The sequence below is a fragment of the Ischnura elegans genome, chromosome 5 (assembly GCF_921293095.1).
Source record: "Ischnura elegans chromosome 5, ioIscEleg1.1, whole genome shotgun sequence".
Taxonomy (NCBI): domain Eukaryota; kingdom Metazoa; phylum Arthropoda; class Insecta; order Odonata; family Coenagrionidae; genus Ischnura; species Ischnura elegans.
Window position 1 is genome coordinate 35,037,101 of NC_060250.1, and position 20,475 is coordinate 35,057,575.

Below are 20,475 nucleotides of genomic sequence, written 5' to 3' on the forward strand. Positions count from 1 at the left end.
ATCTGGTTCTGAGCTGTCTTGAATATTTAAGCTTGATACTCAATCGGAAAGTGGGTTAAAACTGAGTTGCAAAATTTGACCCGGACAAGATGACAAACAACAAAGCAAATTTATAAAATCGTTACAATGAGTATGAATTATATCGCAATACATCTTTACCATACACTCCCTTATATTTCAAGGAGATAATGTATGTATTAATCACTTCTTTAGCTGATGTATAAAAGACAGGGGAGTTAAGTTATTAAATTGTAATCTATTTACCGAATAAAAGTGAGAATCCTTCAGGTTTAAATCAAAACTTGAAGCTTGTACGTGGTGTAAGGGCTCCATGTTATCAAGTAACAAAGTGTATGTCATTAATAACAATCGTTTAGTGTTTCATTGTCCGCGAAATTTAGGGAGCATGGCTCTAGGTTTACCTTCGAGCTATGTCAACAGTAAATGTCTTCTTAAGTTGATAAATACATTCGGTTTTGTTCCTTCATCGACTTAGTAGAACCATTATTCTCTCTAACCCATGGATCACATAAAGTAATGATTATTTTTACAACGATTACCATAAGACGTCAAATCTTCGTCAGCTGATGTCGGCTATCTGCGCCGGTTATTTTAATTGAATATCTTAAATTCATACACATTGAATTTTCCTGATGATGATGTAATCTGATCTTAATACTTAGAGAAACAATAAGATGACATGGTAGTGCATTGAAAGTTTATTGCCGCGACGTCTGCTTTTGCTATTACAGAGAATTGTACGTCGCGAGAAACGACTTTATCTTTTTGACGTACACTTTTTACAATCCTCTCAGAGGAAACATTGATATAATAGTGATTTTATAAACACTTAAACTATAAGACATAACAAAACAATCAAAAAACACAAAAATATAATAGATGAAGGTTTTTTTCTCTATTGGACTAAGGCCAAACTAAAACTATAAAATATTTCTTACAGAGGTCTTTTTAAATCACAGAATATGTAATGTACGAATCCGCAACAATAGTGATAATAATGATAAACATTATTTTAAAGGTAGTATTCGCTTGCATAGTAAGCAATACTTAAAACTTTTCATTATCAGGTTCAAAAAGCTCAGCATCGATGATGAAATATCTTTGTCCTGATGTCCCTCGGACAATAAAATATATTTTAATCTAGGAAGCACCTCTTCCTCATAAGATCTTACGGTAAAGAGAGCAATAAAAAAAATAACAGCGTTAGGGGACTCGTTCAAATACGGTCCAATTCTGGCTCAAAACGACTTAATAATTTTTCAATTAAATTTTTTGTTGCTACCAAATATATATGACCAAACAGCACCAAAAGAAACCCTTCTACGAGTCACGATTGTAAAGGGCCCAGCCCATTTGAACCATTGAGGGGGGTTTTTCGGCGTCTGCAGTTTGAAAATTAAACATATTACCTGAGAGACCCAATGATAATGCAGGATAAATTTTTACGTAGACGACCCTGACATCACACAGGAAACGCTCCAGGACAGCATTCAGGCACGGAGTGAGAGTAGGTGTCAAAATGTAAATTCACTCCGGAGCGATTTAATATGGGTATAAAATCCTCTGTATACCGAAATCGGAGTGATATGACTATGGATTCTTCACCAGAAGAATCCATCTCCACGAAATATTATGACGGTAATCAGGATTACCTCTGCTTTTATATATACACACCCTTTTCAGGAATAGGAACTGGAAAGTTTATACAATCGTACTCGCACGATTCTGAATTGGCCCGTCCAAATTGGGCATGGAGTACATCTACCTCCTTGAGTATCCCATCATTATTTCCTTACGCATCCCTTCGGGGCGATGTTGGAGGTAGTCTTTTTTCAACATTCAATGCTTCCGGTCCCCGCATTTTGGACATACACAATCATATCACAATAGCAGTCGATATTTAGCTCGACCACCACGCAACTATGCTTACGATGACTAAATAGTGGGTGATTTGATGCCAATTTACATTCGTTCAAACGTAATTTACAACATCAGTCACTACCGAAATCAACGTCAATCAATCAAACATTCATCCCCAAGCACGCATCATGCCGCAATCAATTGAGTTCGAGGAACTGTGCCCTCTGGTTGGACGGAGGATCGAAGTTAAAAAAAAAAATAAGAGCCAGCAACGTGCACTATTTTGTGTGTGTTTCGAGAGCCATGTCCAGGGCCTGATCCTGCTTTATTTATCCGCACCGCTGCTCAAACGGGCTGCTGGAACGGACAGACAGGGAAACATCCGATCGACGCATTCCAAGATGCGCCGCGACGATGTCCCAGAATCCGAAAAGAGATAAGCGTCTTTCATGATCCCTCATGCGGGCCAACTGCTAGCTGCACCTTCGTTGCACAAATCTATGAGAACTCGGCAATGATGTTACTGACAGACGTGTACGTTCCGATGACCAGACCGAGCAAGCCGAAGATGATGAGGAGACTGTTCTTGACGATCATTCTGATTTTCTTCCACCGCGGCCAGGAGTAGGAATTGCTGTCCGCCGATACACCGTCCTCCACCGCCGGCAGTCCGTGCACGACCTTGCCGTTCCAAAAAGTTGCGGTCTGAATGATCGCCGGGAACACAATGCCCAGGGCAGAGAGGCATAGTGCTCCAAAGAGTGAGATGAAGAGGGAGATGCTGGGGATGGCCACCGCCAGCAAGACTGTAAAGTAGCGAAAGAAAGACGAATGTCGTTAACGTAAAAGCCAATCGGCATGTCACCATTTAGCGGTCACGTTGACACATTATGAGGGCCGCTAATCCTAGGTCGTGAGGTGTTCAGTGAACATAAACAACCATCAGTTTCCTATCATCTCACTCCATAAACAGAGTACCTATATTAATGAACAGAAAACCCGTTCAAGTGAATTGTGGCCCCAAAATAAGAATGGTATACAGGCTTCCAGCAGTTTTACTCCTAGATTCACCATCACCGACCATTTCCTCCAAAATTCTCAATATTACATTAAGTTTTATGTCACGTTTAATATTATACAAATTATTAAAAATTAAAACCTTAATTAAGCTAGAAAACACGCATTAAATTTTGGGAAACTACCTTTATTTAGGAATAAGTTTTATATTATAATGGAAAGACTATTGAAATTGTATATTTGTATTCATAGAGACCTATGCCCCCACCAAGTAGCTACTTTTAAAAAGAACTCCGGACCCTGGAGATTTCATTCGTTCCTCTCATCGGCATTGAATGCTTTGTGGTGTAATTTCACTACAGCGGATGGTGGCTTACTTAGGTCCTGTTTGAATTAGGGCGAAATTATTGCTGAAAACAGCTAATAGGATAAAGCAGCTACGTCCCTCAAATCCCTTTTCGTGTAAGCGTTATGGACGGCAACCCTGACTCCGCAATGATAAAATAAATGACGGATTATAGGGGGTAGGGGCGGAGGGCGGCCGCCCCCATGTAATTTCTGTAAACATTGGAAAGATGGTAATCTTTAAGGTGGCTCTCCAATGACAGTTTTTATTTCACCTTCTTAAAAAAACAATGCTTATGAAATAATCGATTAATATCTGAATGTCACTTGTCCACGAATACCAGACCTCTTACACCTTATTTCTGGGAATAATTGCATACCACCAAGGCGTTCTCGAAAGTAATCAACCGCCACTCCCAAGCAACGACGTAATTCAGCACCTGGATTCAGTAAACCAAATTTACCGTCTAATACGATTACAATAAAATGATTTAAGCAGACCCTGAGAGATAGTCTGATCCTAAAATATTATCCCCTTTTCAACCGAAAATTGACTAACCCACCGTCTTCATTCTTTCACCTCCATTATCAAACAATCGCCTATCAATAAGAGGATCATCAAGTCGGCCTGTAAATGTGTAGTCAACCACCGTGTATTTAAATGGTAGTTTACAAAAGTCGTCGCTAGCGTCACTGACGGACAATTAGATCCGAGTTTCACGAGGTATAATCAGCGGTTTTAACCGAAATTTATACACATACATGATGATACGACCTATCAAATTCATAAAAGCTCAATGCTGTTCCTCGCAATTACAAACATTGTACCGAAAAATATTGGAAATAAGTGGATCGCATCGCACTCATCACCGCGCCGCGGACATTTCTGAAAGGCGAATAAAATGCGACCGAAATGGTAACAGTATCACTCTTCTATGGGACGGAATTGGGTCCCTTTATGCAGTCTCCTTGATTGAGATTATACCCACGCGCCAATGCCGTCTCATCATAATAGGGTGGTTTCCTATTATTTTTTATTGCCTAAATCGAAAGATTATTACTCCTGAAGTACGCATTCCACGCTTTTAGATTTTTAAATGACGATATCTATTTTTCGCGATTAAATGAAAAGTGAAAATTTTCAAGGGCGCAAAAACGCGACGGGTAAGTACGAATGCTGAGAAAACTCCGTGTGACGTCGTTTTGGTTCCCGCTGCCGCAAGTGAGGTGACCTTGGGGCGAGGCTTTGAGCGCTGATACGACGCAGGATGCTAGCAGGTAGCAGAGTACCCTGCTAGCAGGTAGCGTTTGGCTTAATTAAGGATTATTATTTCCCTATCAAACGAAGGAAACTTTCCGACCTTAGGCAGTTTTAATAGGTGATTATTAAGATATGTTTCACTGAGATCTGTTCCTCATGCATGCATTGGTAATCTCAGACGATGTAAAACTCCTATCTACTCGTATAGAAACTAGGTCCCTGTGACGTCACGTGGAGTGGCATCGCATGAGCGCCAATCTGGCCTTTTTCAAATGAGGATAAAATTGACCATTGCCATTCGTCTGAACCGGTATTTTTAAAACCAAATAATTTGTATATTATTATTAAACTAATGGTAGGTAACGAATCGCAATCAATGCCTTTGGTTTTCTTTGATGAAGGAAATTACCCTATTGCGAACATTTTACTGAAAAATATTGGAAAAAGTGGATCGCATCGCACTTATCACCGCGCCGCGGACATTTCTGAAAGCCGAATAAAATGCGACCGAAATGGTAACAGAATCACTCTTCTATGGGACGGAATTGGGTCCCTTTATGCAGTCTCCTTGATTGAGATTATGCCCACGCGCCAATGCCATCTCATCATAATTAGAGAAGAGTTCAAATGGAGCGATTGATTACGGCTGAATGAATAATGGATATTCCACAATCGGACGCGCTGTGGAATCTCACCAAAGAGATGCCTGTTTTCTTCCAAAGAGCAGCGAAGAGATGGTTAAGGGTGTCGCAACTTGACCGGCAAACTCAAACGAGGCCCCGCACTTGTAAATTGCACACTAACGACCCGACCATTATCTCTCCAAGACCCGCGGAACAATCGTGTTTTCGAACGAATAAAAATCAAGTGCATTGAGCAAAGGGAAGCCTAGAAGGGCACCACCGCAAGCAGCGTATCCAGGACCGGATGGTATGGTTCACCTTGAGATGGGTATCTCGTGAACACGATCAAGAGGAGCCGCAATTGCGAAACGGACAAGTAATTTAAGGAAGGAGACTAACCTCAGCGGCGTATTTAGACCATCTATGGAGGGAGCCAAGATAAAAGTAATGCTAAGCAAAGTAATTTTAAATAATGAGACATCATGATATCAAAATTGAAAAGAATTGGCATTTTGAAAAAATGTGGGCTGTATGAAGGTGCTAGTAGATGGAATGGGAAGTCTTTTAATAGCTGAAAGCAGCAGTAACTGGACAGCTTTAAGGCTAAAAATTTTCCTCGTTTCCGGGGGAGAGAAAATAGGGGGTGCACCCTCATGATGATTAACATCATGATGCCATTGGTGTCTTCCATTTTACAGAGAATTTCCGCAAGAAAATCTAGCATAAAAATATGAGAACGTCCGTACTTAGTGAGAATAAAAAAATAGATGTTGCTCAATACATTTGAAACAATGTTACCCAGGTGACAATATTTATAACAGCAAGTATACTCCTCGCTCATAGAGGAAATGCAAGTCATATGAAAAAATAATCCTCCTAAGGCATGCTAAAACATCACATTTGATAACAACGGCAAAATGCAGTGGCGTAGCCTGGGGGGAGGTCCTAGGGGTCCGGAACCCTCCCTCCCCCCCCGAAATATAAAAACACAATTACTTTCCCTCATAAAAAAATACAAAATATTGAAAAATTATGAATTTACAAGATATTTCTTTGACAAATGAAGCTTTTTCGATCATGAAAAGCGTTAAATAGTTTAAAACCCTCTACATAGTACCCTGTTTTTAAAAAATTATCCCCCCCTGGTTTCGGACCTCCCCCCCCCAACTGAAATTCCTGGGTACTCCACTGGCAAAATATTAAGATACATCAGACAATAGAATGCGTGAATTCCAAAATGCTACAGTTGAATTCAGAAAAATTTGAAATCTACCACTATTGATGCACTTGTTCAAAGACGCCGATGTCAACCCTTCGTAATTTACGGCATCAATAAATGTGTTGCCTATTGAAAAAAATCGAAGGAGGAATCTCTCACAGCCTCAGAAATAACATGAAAATCGTTCATCCGAAATGTCTGCCAAGTGGACGAGGATGTATCTTGAGAATGTATGAAGAACTGTCTTTCGAAAAAAGGTGTAAACGCTTCGGAAATTATGCCTTCAATTAAGGTAGAGGGGCTTCGGTAGAGGGCTGAATTCAAGTGATGCACTCGAGCTACCCTTATATACGCAAAAGAGTTGCAAAAAAAATTATACAATGGAAAATATAGTAAGGGATGAAATTTGAGTGCAACTTAGCACCTCAGCACAATGAAAACATCAAAAATGATTTATTAAAAGGTATTTACTGTAGTCAACTTGTCTAGTTTCAGCACTGCTTCCAATCGCTGAACATTGAACTGTTGATGACAAACATTGACTAAATATTTACAATCTAGCAAGAAGTCGTAAATCTTAAATACATTTATTTATAAACAAAAGATATGCAAGACGTATGTAAAAGCCGGGAAACTAAATGTACCTATTTGCATAATTTAGGCGAAGTTGGTGAGATGGTTTTCGTTTTACGATGTTGGTACCAGAGAAGCCGGCGGCCATCTTGCTAGTTACAGGAAGTGTTTCGCAAATATCTTTCTTATTTCATCGTGAACTTATAATTTCCCGGACATATTTAGATTCGTTACAAAATTTTGCTTCTAATGAATGCCGTCTCAACAACGTCTTGTTACAAACAGCTTCGCTAGCTTGAAAAAACCGTATTTCTCCATAATAATCCATGTTAATTATCCCAATTTGACCGTCAAATACCTCAAAAACGGCACCTGGGAGTCGCTTTTTCTTTGATCATTGAAAGTTCGTCTTTCAAAGAAAATATGACCAGTTTCATCAAATTCTTGTTACTTTTACCTAGGTGGTCTGACTACCTTAAAATTGGTACAGATTTTAGAAGATTGATGGGTCATTTACTTACAAGTGATCAGTACGAGACCCGTCCTCACTGCATATTCCCACAAAATCTTGTGCGAATTTTTCTCCATCCTCGGGGCCAAATAGATGTTCCATGCGATGTCATCGGCTACATAGGCCTGCAGTCCATACGTGATGAATATGGAGAAAGCCAGCATAATTTTTACACATTGAGCCAATCTGAAACGACAAGGAAAACATTTTTATCGGCGCTTCTTCAATATAATTCCACTAAAAATGCCAATTACCTTTAAAAGGGATATGCGTAAATGTTTCAATAAAAATTATTGCTGCTATAAAGTGAATACTTCGCTTCGTTCATGAACAGGGAAAGTCACAAGATAACTTATGAATGAAAGACCTTTAGCATAGCTAATACTTGATTTTAAATCTATATATATAAAAGAAAGTCGAAAATCGTGTTAGTTAGAACACTTATAACTCGAGAACGGCTGCACCGATTTCAATGAGATTTGGTTCTTCGTCTCAGGCGGGGTTAACATATAGGCCATTAAAAAAAGGATAATTTCACAAAAAAAAATCATCTCTTTCCTATGGACATGCTTTTAGGAGTTATAGTAACACAACAATTGATAAGTCGGTCAAAACTACAAATTAAATACTTTGTTTTGTTTTTACCACTTTAATAACTGAATTTAGTAACAATATAACATTTTAATTACTAAATATATTCAAAATATTAATTAAATTGAAATTACATTTTTAAAATTTAATTCGAGCTGATTGTAAGCCCAGCCGTGGCCCAGCTCGAGTTGACACTTCACTACCGTGTTTGTAAACAAATCTCCAAGCAATTGTTGACAAACGGTATCCGTATATGTCCGTGTTCCGAATAAGAAGGAATAATAAGGAAGGTCAGGAGAAGAAACTTTATTCGTGTTCCGAATCAAAGATGGTTGATTTAGCGAGCAAGAACGAAGATGTGGATGACTAAAACGAGGTAAATTCAAATAGTTCGTACTCTGCATGGATTCGAATCTTTTAAATGTGTAACAAATGAAGACGAAATCACCAACTATCTATCTGAATATTTTAAGTCCTTGGACGTACCTGGCTTACCAAGGCACGATTTACAGAAAAATGTAGTTTCAGTGCTCATGATCTTTCGAAGCCTAAACCAACCATAACTATCCAACGGAACGTGTGTGATCATTAAAAAATTGGTGATGAATGTGATTCACGCAACTTTACTCAAAGGAAAATTCAAAGGTTAGGAAGTCTTCATTCCGTAGATTCCATGATCTTAACTCATATGCCCTTTTGAGCTTAAACGTATCCAATTTCAAATTCGTTATGCATTCGTGATAACGATTAAAAAATCGCATGGTCATTCTTTCAGTTTTTGTGTTGTTTGTGATCATGTGCTAATGAAAACCCATGATTTTCTCATGGTCAATTTAGCGTGCTATGTTCACGAGTCGATAAACCATCCTCTGTATTTCTTCCTTCGCTTCAAGTGCGTAGCTAGGATAGGGGGTTTTGGGCGCAGCTAATACCACGGGTCTGTAGGGTATAGAAAACTCGCTAAGGTAAGCGGGAAGTGTGGGGGCACTTCCCCCAGACATTTTTTAAGATAAATGGTTCAAAATAGTGGGTTTTGTGGCTGTGTGAATAGTTAAATATGTTTTGTTTGTTAGTCATCCGTCCCCCTAATATTAATAACAAAATCTTTCATAAAAAAATTCTCTAAGCTCTTGGGGGGGGGGGGGGTTTATCCCCCAAAGCCTCCCCTCGCTGCGTCACTGCTTTGCTTCGCTATATTTATTTAGCTTCATCCGCTTCATCTTGCGCCTGATACAAAACAAAAACTGTTGTTTATCAGAAGGTGGTTGACGAAAGACATTAAACCCGAATGTGTAGGGCTCACCGTGGTGCGTTTACGCATGCAGTACGTTTACGCAGTGCATTTTTTCCGAATAGAGATACTAAAACTGGCGCGCCTTAAGTCATTTAATGCGAATGCTGCTTCATAGGGGCTTTTCTTGCACGATTTTGAGCATCAGTCAAGCGTCGGTCTGGGGTTGTGTCAACCTGCCCTCTGAAAGGGCCAAGTGTATGCAACAGACTTGGACCTAAAAACATTTTTTTACAGCTAATAACGCAAATAGCCAACACCTGAATGCGTATAATTTTTATTTCATAAACTGCTTTATTAAACCAGAATGCCCAAAATTTCTTAAGCCAAAACGTAGGAAAATTTGTTGAAAAAAATCCGCGTAAACGTGCTCCGATCCACCCCATGTAGATTCAATAAAGAAAATGTCTTTCTGACAAGCAATTTTGGTACTCATTTATGTACGTAGTTTTATTGAATTTGTATCCTTATTTTATTATAATAAATTAAACATGATTAAAAACGATACAGCCGCTCTTGATTTATAAATGGTGTAAGTAAACTGTAAGTTCATTGATTGTTAGGCGGTACGAAGTTCGCCGGGTCAGCTAGTATTTGTATAATATGTAAGAATTGAAAGAAAAAAGAAGGGAATAATAATCCACATTTAATAAAGGAAATATTAATCTTACGATCCATAAAAAATTAAAAACGGGAGATGCATAAAAAAATAAAGAAAAATCGACAGATAGAAGTTGAAATACGAATATATTATATTCTTCAATTACTTCATTAACAGTCATCTAGTCGATGATAAATTGACATTTAGCTGGAATATTGAGGTTTTAAAGCCCATATCCAAAATAAATATACCTTTTTGCTCAAAAAAATGGTCACATGAACCGAAAAAAATGAAAGATAATTATGTTGTTATCTTCTTGCCCAAAATTTTGGAGAACTCTGATTGATGATCTAAATAGGTCTGGGTGTAAAATAACATCAGTGGTACCGATTCGGAGTGGCAACTTTTTCCGGATATCATAATAATTTAATCCCGAGAAAAAAGCGACAAAACGGGCTACATACTGTAGGCCTGAGCGATATATTAATACGTATTTATACATCTGATACTTGAGTTTTTATAATTTTCAACTAATGGAGGCCCAATAAAATTCGTCGTTATACATAGCCGGATAACTAAAATCAAAATATCGCGCACAATTAAAATACCATAATGTATATTCTGAAATAATTCGCTGAAGCGTGGTATTTTATGGGGAGATATTTTTTATCTGAGGGAACATATAGATTATTCATCGCGATAATTTTTTCGGCTCCGATATTACGATGGTTTTCCCGATTTCCATAATAAAAATCTAGGATTATCTACTGTAAAAATTTACAATTACGATGTTTAATTTTCGATATCGCCAAACCAACCATATAGGATGGAATAGCCTTGGCTGCAGTACTTACATTTGCTCATGAGGTAAGTTGAGTGTGATGCTGTCCAGAGTTCCGGCTCCATACTTGAGGTAGCCGAAGAATCCCAGGGCCACGTACAACGTGATGATCAGAGACATGGACCAATTTAGAACGCCGAACGGTCCACCGAAACTCTTGGGTGTCTTCATGTTATTCTCAAGAGGCATGATCTGCGTAAAAAAATAGTGAAAACTTTATACCCAGCCATAAAGAACCACAGGCAGTGGCGAATCCATGGGGGGGAGGGGGGAGTTAAGGGAGCTATAGCCTCCTCTTGGGTATTCAATTTACACTAGATGGAATGCTAATTTTTTCCGACCCCCACTATTGCTGGAATTTTAACCCCCACTAAGCGCCTGTCCCATTTACCCCCATTGTCCATATCCTGGATCCGCCACTGAACACAGATGACAAATGATATCTGGTGATTTTTCCGGGTATTCTTCCGCGTTTATCCATTTTGTAGGACAATATTTCGCCAACGTTCTTCCTCTTCGCCAACGCTCCTTTCGCCAACGTTGGCGAAATATTGTCCTACAAAATAGATAAACGCGGAAGAATACCCGGAAAAATCACCAGATATCATCACAATCTCCGCGGAAGCCTACTTGGAAACAGATGACAAATAAATATAAGATAACATATAGTCATAGCTGGGAATACAAATGCAGAACATTCTGGTGCAATTGCGATAAATTTGAGCACATCCACCTAAAAGATTATATATAAAGAAACAATCGCAATATTCCAATATTATACACTCTTATTCCGACCTAAGTTTCGATGCTATTAGGTACATTATCTCCAAGGTGCAAAATTGTTCAAATCAAAATGACGCCATTTTATACCTTGACTATGGTGCACTAACACCAAAACCTAGATCGGGAATAAAAGTTTATAATCGTGGAAAATTGCGACTGTTTTTTTCAACATGGATTAAGTCCACTAAATTACGCTTAGTTCTTCTGATATTTCTTATAAGACAAGGGCGTACCCAGAATCATAACTAGTGGGTGGGGGGGCAAGCCATGGTCTAGGAGGGGGGCAAGCCAAGTTGTGACATTTTATCATGGAAAAGGTGAATGAAACCAACATTTTAAGAAAATTATAACACAGCTTTTTTAGTTTATGAGTCTATTTAATTGAAAAAATAGTTTTATTTTAGCTACATATCTTGTACTTATACATATTATTTTTCGTGGTTTGAAAGAAAATTTGTTGAATACTTTCGTTTCAATTTAGTGCTGATTTTGCTTAAAGACTTTTGCGATTTTTGTTTCTAGGGGGTGGGGGCAGCTGGCCCGCCTCCTCGCTGGGTACGCCCATGTTATAAGATGATAAAGTGACCCAGCTATTTCTCGCACTGATGGTTTTAGCTAACGGTCTGGACTTCAATGCAACACATACAGCATTACACAATACAAATGAGTTGAAAGAAAACATAAATAGAAGGAATGAAAAAGGAAAATGAAGAATGAAAAATTAGGAAATAAATATCAAAGCTTCTATAATTTTGGGGTGGGATTCTCCTGGGAAGGAATATAGGTACATTTCAGGGAGGTTCAATTGAATGGTGCATGCTGAAAGCTATCTTCCAAGCAGGGGCGGCCTGGCCAGGTCGGCAATCGTCGAGGGCCCCCGAGCTTATAGGAGGCCCCAACAGTGGCGCCGACTCCATGGGGCCTTAGGGGGCCCGAGCCCCCTCAAAAATTCGTTATGGATGTGAGGAAAAAATGTGTAAGGCTAGTCGATTTTCCCCGGAGTGTACAGATAGTGGCGCAGCGAGGGGGGGGGGGGGGGGGGTTTGGGGGATAAAACCCCACCCAGAGCCCAGAGAAATTTTTAAGTTTAATCCATTTTACTTAATTGGATTGATATTATTGCTATAATAGTGTAAGGATTAATAAAATATCCCCCAGAAAGCCGTAAATCTCACCATTTTGAATCATTTTTATTAAATTTCCGCAATCTATTAATTTCGCACCTACCCTTTATCCTGGAGGATATTCCATACCCCCACACACCCCGGCATTAGTTGCACCTACACCTCCCCTAGCCTTGATTCCTAGCTGCGCCCCTGTGTCCAGATATCGAGATTCGAGTCATCAGGGTTCTAATGTTGATCAGACTCTTCTAAATGCTTAAATAAACTTAAAACTCAGTACTCATAAAATTTCCAGGGGCAAGATGCCCGGTTTCGGCCCCCCAATATTTTTTGTAAGTCGGCATCCCTGGGCCCCCACAACGCTCGTGTCTACCGTGAAGCGTATATCGACGGTGCAGTAAAAAAGAGATTCGGATTACTCTAACCAAAATTTTTTGCAATTAAAAAATCTCACATTTCATCAGATGCTTTACATTGTATGCATGCTAAGTGTAAAAAGATTATATAAAAAATAAATAAAATAAAAGTGTCAGAATCTACAAGAGAACGTAATGATTTTTTTGAAAGGGTAATTTTTCGAAAAGGTTATTTTTCATTTTTTTTTTTAGATTTCTGAGCAATTAAAAGTAACAAATTCTCTAAATAATAGATAATAGGACCATTCTACATAATTGAATTTTATAAACTGTTGAATTTTTACTTTTCGTCGTATTTTTCTAACGAAATTGCCTTTTTTTATGAACTTTTATCTATTTTTTTATGAGTCAGAACAGCGTCAAAATTTATGGTAAATTTTTACAAGAGGTACAATCCGGATTTCGCCTTCAAACCTTCACTTTCCTGTAGTATTTTTGCCTCCTGATTAACGTGGTGACATTCATTCCTGGCGGAAATCAATAGTTTTCGAGATATTTTAACTTTTATGGATAGCGATTTTCGGGTTCTGCGCATGCGCGGCCATATTGGAATGGCGGTAAATGAGTTTCACGGAACATGTTTGAAATTGTAAACAAGAGAAAAATATCCCTAGTGATGGTCCAATACATAACAAAGTGGGAGGTAGAAGTGGATAAATCACTTTCTGGGCACATGTACGGGCTGGTCAACTAGAAAAAAATATCCTTCGAGCTGGTCCAGTTGGTAAAGCGGGTAAATCACTTTCTGGGCACATGTACGGGCTGGTCAACTAGAAAAAAATATCCTTCGAGCTGGTCCAGTTGGTAAAGCGGGTAAATCACTTTCCGGGCACATGTACGACTTGGTCAACTAGAAAAAAATATCCTTCGAGCTGGTCCAGTTGGTAAAGCGGGTAAATCACTTTCGGACCAAATTGAATGAAAGTTTAAATTGGGCGGCATGGTAATGTTTGCGCATGCGCAGAAGGTGAAGTGCGTAAAGTAAAGGGTGAGTAAGTGAAGATCGTAAATGGCGGCGCATGCGCAGAACCCGAAAATCGCTATCCATAAAAGTTAAAATATCTCGAAAACTATTGATTTCCGCCAGGAATGAATGTCACCACGTTAATCAGGAGGCAAAAACACTACAGGAAAGTGAAGGTTTGAAGGCGAAATCCGGATTGTACCTTTTGTAAAATAATACCAAATTTATTTCCGGACATGCAATTTCCTAAAATTTTCCGAGAGAAGACCTCCGAATCACCCGGTAAGGAAGGCCCCATCATGCAGTGGCGAAGTTTTCCACCGGTTGATGTTTTCCATGTCTCGGAAGATCCCCTGAGGATGAAGAGTAAGTTGCTGCTCGAAACGTCGAGAGACTTGTCAAATATCAACCGGTGGAAAACCCAAGAAACCCTTCTGCTCCTGATACGCCGGAATCGTACATTACAACAGAGGGTTTTCCAGTTTGCCAATAAATATTCTACTACATGATTATCCCGTTGTTACAATATATTTTCAAGATTTTGAGAATCACACAATATATTACACAACCTTACAATATTGCCCACGCACGACCAATAATATTGCACAAACCAAGATATATTATACAATAACATTGCTAGTCTGGGGACCGCTTCACTTTGGAAGACGTTCTCCTTGTGGTCGACATGGGAGCCGATACGATATTAATGATAAATGGCTTTGCTCACCACGCCGATGGCCTCCAGAGCGAAGAGCACCGTTCCCAGGAAGAGCGGCATGTCGGCGATGTTGCCGACGGCTTGCAGCGAGTCTATGCTGGGCAGACCCTTGTGGTCACCCAAACTGGCGGGAGCGAGCACGTAGAACAGGGTGATGCCGAAACCCACCATGGTGATGAAGTTGGCCACGGTGGAGAAGGGAGCCAGGAGTTTCAGGTTGCGCACCCAGTTGATGAGGATGAAAGGCAGCAGTAGGATCACCATATACACCCTCAACTCCAAAGGGTTCACGTAATAATCCATCACCTAGGGCACGAGCGGATAACATACATATTTTCAGAGAAAATGTGGATTGATATATGAATGGGTTGGAAGCTAAGGGGTACAAGTGGTTGTTTTCTCAGAAGATTTAGGTAAAGGGAATTGTTAGATTAAATACACAAAAATCTGGTTTCCAAGGCAAACGAGTGAGTCTCTGTTCTGTTCTGACATCCGGTGGAAAATCAAATGCAATACTAAACATCTAAATGTTCTCGCTTGTTTTCTAATCCTAATTTCTGTACCTAACTCTAATTAGAAAAGAGAAATCACTTGTACCCTTTGGCTTTCAACCAACTCATATAGTGTGTATACTGTAAGTTGGCGCACGGGCCCGTGAAGTATATGAGCCACGAGCAAAGGAGGGGAGGAAATGACCGACAATAACAGTGTTTGGGACCGTCACAGGTGGCTAGCGGGTCCGTTCCCCCCCCTCCCCCGACGAAGGCAACTAGCACCTCTAATAGAATTATCAACCTTTTTTACTTTCTCATAATATCACAATATAAATAGCATACTTGTAAAGTACTAAAAAAAGCTAAGAAGTATGATATAAAACACGAAGTGCTCCGATCATAAATAACGAAATGGTCGAAAGTTATTTTTTAGCCGTTATACTGTATGTATGTTCTGTTTTAACTTTCGACCATTTCCTTATTTATGATCGGCATCAGATGAAAGCCATCCGACAAAAAGTGGCGATTCGATGAAACCCTGCTGTAAGGGCATGTCTTAAAAAAACCTCGAGAAACAAAATTAGTATTCAGATAGTGCGGATATTTGATTCCTTAATTCTAAGTTAATATTTTTCCAGTTATTTAGGTCGACGCAATTTGAGTTCAATTATGCCAACGAAAACGTATCACACCACTTATTTGAATTATCATGGTCTATATCAAATAAAATAATCAAGAACAAGTAAAATAATGTGCAGAATACATATATATTTTTTTCACATAGTTAGCGAACAATTCATTGTATTAAAGATAACAAAAAATCTTAATCGAAGTTATTAAGCACTTTCCCAAATATTAGAGTTTAATAATTTCCCTCACGTTGAAAGACTCTGTCACATCACTTGATAATTTGGGACACCAACCTCTTCCATTAAAAAAGACAAAGGCCCATACCTTACAAACCCAACTTACAGTTTCATATTTCATCCTCAATTCTTGGGTGAAAAAATAATATGTTTATAAAAGAATAACTTGAAAGAAAATACAATACAATATTTTTATATTTGTAGAGAATGTTATTACATAACGTACCATTAAGAACAAAAGCGTCGCAGTGATTAGAGATCAAGTTCAATGTAACCGATTCAAACATTTTAAAGGAAATCATACTTACATCTTTGAGGTTGCTTGAAACGAAGACGATGTAAACGCAGCACGTGCCAAGCTGGTACACCAACAGGAATGTATTCACTATGTGCCTATAACAATACGATATACATTAGATTCAAAGCTCAAAAAATATAAGAAGCATTAATTTCAAGATGAAAAATGATAAGCCAAAATCTTATGCAAAATCGTTAAGTATGTTTCCAACAGAATTTATGAAATGTTTTTCTCAATATGACCATCGTAAATGACTATGGTATCTTCTTGTGTCATCAAAAGGTTACCTATTGCGAAACATTGCTTGGTATTAAGTAAGTAAAGACTAAAACTAGCATCTATATTAAACTTTACCAATAACAAAAAAATAGTAACGACGTTTCAAAGGAAATCCGCATCTGAATTTCTGTTATTAATTAAAATCAAACGTTAAATCCAAAAATTTATTTTGGGTTAAACATTCATACAATTCTTCACATTTACTTCAATAGCAAGCAAGGATTGGTTCGAATAGGCACACAACCAACGAGGGTTAACGATTAAGATATAAATGATTTTTCCTTGAAGGATATCTAAAGAAAATTTAACTTATGATTAAACTTGGGTAAAATAGACTTTAATAATTCCAAATTAACTTTAGGATTTTCATGATGCTAAAGCCGCACACAGTATCAACGTCACTTTAAATTTAGAATGCTATGTTAAAATTAACCTAGTGGTTTACACCATTGTTTCACCAGAATGTTGTCACACCTAACTTTGATGTAACTCAAGAGACCTCTCAACAACTTCGTAATTTTATAATTCACGATTGTAATTTCAGTATCGATCTGCATGATCCTGATGGTCGACAAGAATATTAGGAGATAGATATTTAATGAGAATTCCTCCAACATTAAGAAGGCTCTAACCACTATTAATCAAGAGACATCTTCCTGCACATCCCCCTGATGGAATTCTACGTGGTAGAATCAGTCAAGTTCTTTAAAAAAAATCTGTACCACCAACATTAGCCCAAGCCATAAACATTTTTGAGTGGTACCTCTTGGTAATGGTTCGGTTAGAGGGAGTATGCTCAAAAATATATTTTTCAAACAATTAGGGTGAGGGTTTGAACCACTAAACCACCACTCCCTCACTATGGCCTCTCCACCTACAATGCTATCAATCTGTTTTCACTATTGATCGGCTTTTGAACATCCCGCGTGCTTTGAATGTGTAGACACGAAGTGATAATTTTCATCAACGCAGCGCTCGCTGTCGATGGACGAGGTATGGCTTCAATGGCGATGCCAGCGCCCCGACTGGCTCTGATGCGAATCACCACGTGACGATAGCCTTGCGCGGCGCTTTAATTCAAACTCGTTCCCACAGCTCTGCAACAATTCGCACATCGTCTTAACGACACAATTGGAATTCTAAAAAAGGATTACAAATAAAAGGCTACCACCACGTAACATGTTGACGTGAATTAACATTTAAAAATCGCTGGAATATTTCAATGACGAGAGGTTTTTTTGGCTTCTAATTTTTTTGCCATAAATTCCCTCGAGGCCTCATTTCTTGCTCCATCACCAGTGTTATCTGCTGCTTTCAGCGAAATATTTATCTTAATTTAATGAAATTTCGGATAACAGGGAAATGAAATTTAAGAGACCGAAATAAATACTCGGACCATATGTATTACTTTCTCGGAAAACCCAGACACTAATATTTATCAATGTAATTTACGCGACAAAACTAAAACGATGCATGCAAATCATATTTATTGATTTTCAAATATTTTGAAATATACACCGCTATAGAAAGCGTGGAAATTTTAAGTTTTTTTGTCACATAAAAGGCATTCACTGCCAGAGCTCGGAAGGGCTTTTAAACTGTGGGACATTATCGGGATTTGACGTAAGTCTGGGAATGTTACCAATAACAGATTGGTTATGAATTTTGCATAGTTTTCACGCAAGGTTGGCATTGCAATAGCACTGGTAAACACAGTTTGGCTTAAATGCCTTTATTAAGTGCAAACATGGTCTTAACGACACACTTGGAATTCTAAAAAAAGGATTACAAATAAAAGGCTAACACTACGTAACATTTTTACGTGAATATACATTTAAAATCGCAGGAATATTTCAAGGATGTTAGGTTTCTGACTTCTGAATATTTTGCCATAATACATTTCCCTTATTTAGAGAAATAAGAACTTGTATGATTGACCGTGAAAGTTAATTGTATAATGTGCACTCAAGATCCAATTAATATCCATTTTTAAATGCAATAGATAGATATATATTTGAAGATCGTTCCTGCGACGTGGAAAAATTTGCTAAGAAAATAATTCGTAAAATACTGGAAAAAAACCTATTTATTTTAAGATTTTTAAGTTGGCAACACAGAAAATATTCAAATACAAAAAAATAATTTTAACGACAATAAACGAATTACGTAATGTGAGCATATTCATCAGTTATAACTTCTTGAGATGAAAAACCCACGTTCCTCCAAAGACTAGAATGTGCAGATTTACACCATTTGAAGATTCTGCCACCATCAAAATCGACCATAATCGCTAAAAACACCATAATAATAAATAAGCTTCCAATATCCATCAACCGGTGCAATTATACCTCCTTTTTTTCAATTCCATTACCTTCATTTTTAATGAATTTTATACCCAAATATATTATGGTAGGTCCAAATTTAAAACCACTCCATATTACAACGGAGTTGGCGCGAATTACTTTCTTAATCTCCCAATCAGTAGCGTAAATAGGGATAGGCTCGGGGGGGCGGGGGGCGAGTGGCTTGGTGCGGTCCGGGTGACCCCCCAGGTTCCGGGGTCCGGGAAAATTTTTGAAAAATGACATGCCTGGAAATACATTTGACATAATGTTGGCACTTTAGATTTAACTTTAAGCAGATGTCGTTATGACATGACAAAACTAGATAGTAGTTTTAAATAATTTTTTGATTTCTCTCAGGCTTTGGGGGTGGATCCTCTTCCCCCCCCCCCCCCCCCATAGTTACGCCACTGCTCCCAATCACTATCATGAACTCATCTCAGGAAGTTATCTCTTGCAGGAAAACAATGGTTAAATTAATGCGTATTACCACGGATTACTTTCTTAATATTCCAATCACTGACGTGAACTCATCTTAGGAAGTTATCTGTCGCAGGAAAACAATGGTTTTATATCGTGACGATTGAGTTGACAATCTAAATCAAAACAGTTGATTCTATCAAAGAAGACAATCCGTGACACACCCGCTATCACGCTATAAAAATCAATAAGACTGGGATGTTTCTGAGAACTTCAGCACATTTTTTGGTAAAAAGTTCAGCATAATGATTGATTTCAGTAAATGCTATATTTCTTGGAGACTGATAAGATTTCATTCATCAGATTAGCAACGTTACTTTTAACAATAGGAGGATAAAAGACATACTGTTAAGCATTTCATTAGCAACAGTGGAAGATGTAACATTTCGTCCAAAAAAACAACCGTTTTAATATTTTTTAAACGATTAAACGGCGTAGAAAAAATATAAAATCGGCTGCTTTTGAAAATTAATCACAACGTAGGATATAAATTTATTTTAAAATAAGATTCTAATAAAAATTTTAAAATAAAATTGTTAGGTTAATTTAATTTAAAATATTAATTTCAAAATTAAAATTACATAAAAAATTAGAAAAAATATTAATTTATTTCAAAATAATGATTTGAAAATGAATTAGTACTGTACAATGTAAGGTCTACTGATAATTTGCGTGCCGCGTCGAAATCTAGGTAGTACAGTATTACTTTATGCGAAATTATAAAAACTTTTTGGATTTCACTATATTAATTCCATTCCATGAAGCCACGTCCGACAACGAATTGTGTGGATAATTTATTTTCTAAAATTTCACCCATCTTAAATGAAGAAGAAGAATTAAATTAAGATAGAATATTAAAAAATGAAACCAAATTCATGTGTGAAGCGTAGTTGATAGGTTTTCGAAATTATAGAAAAAAGGCCCACTAGGAGCGAAGGCCCAACTTTGTAACAGGCA

General features: G+C 38.0%; 1 protein-coding gene across 5 annotated transcripts in view; it reads right to left on the bottom strand.

Annotated features, from left to right (window-relative positions):
* Positions 1–696: 696 nt before the first annotated feature.
* The window catches only part of LOC124158705 (proton-coupled amino acid transporter-like protein CG1139), a 192,468-nt gene continuing 172,689 nt past the window's right edge, over positions 697–20,475 (bottom strand). For all 5 annotated transcript variants that reach the window (XM_046533947.1, XM_046533944.1, XM_046533946.1 and 2 more), the window contains 5 exons: positions 16,428–16,512; positions 14,769–15,065; positions 10,768–10,946; positions 7,441–7,616; positions 697–2,687 (listed from right to left, as the gene is read on the bottom strand). In XM_046533947.1, coding sequence (XP_046389903.1) covers positions 2,380–2,687; positions 7,441–7,616; positions 10,768–10,946; positions 14,769–15,065; positions 16,428–16,512 — 1,045 coding nt within the window. In that variant the 3' untranslated portion in view covers positions 697–2,379. The remainder of the gene's footprint in view (positions 2,688–7,440; positions 7,617–10,767; positions 10,947–14,768; positions 15,066–16,427; positions 16,513–20,475) is intronic.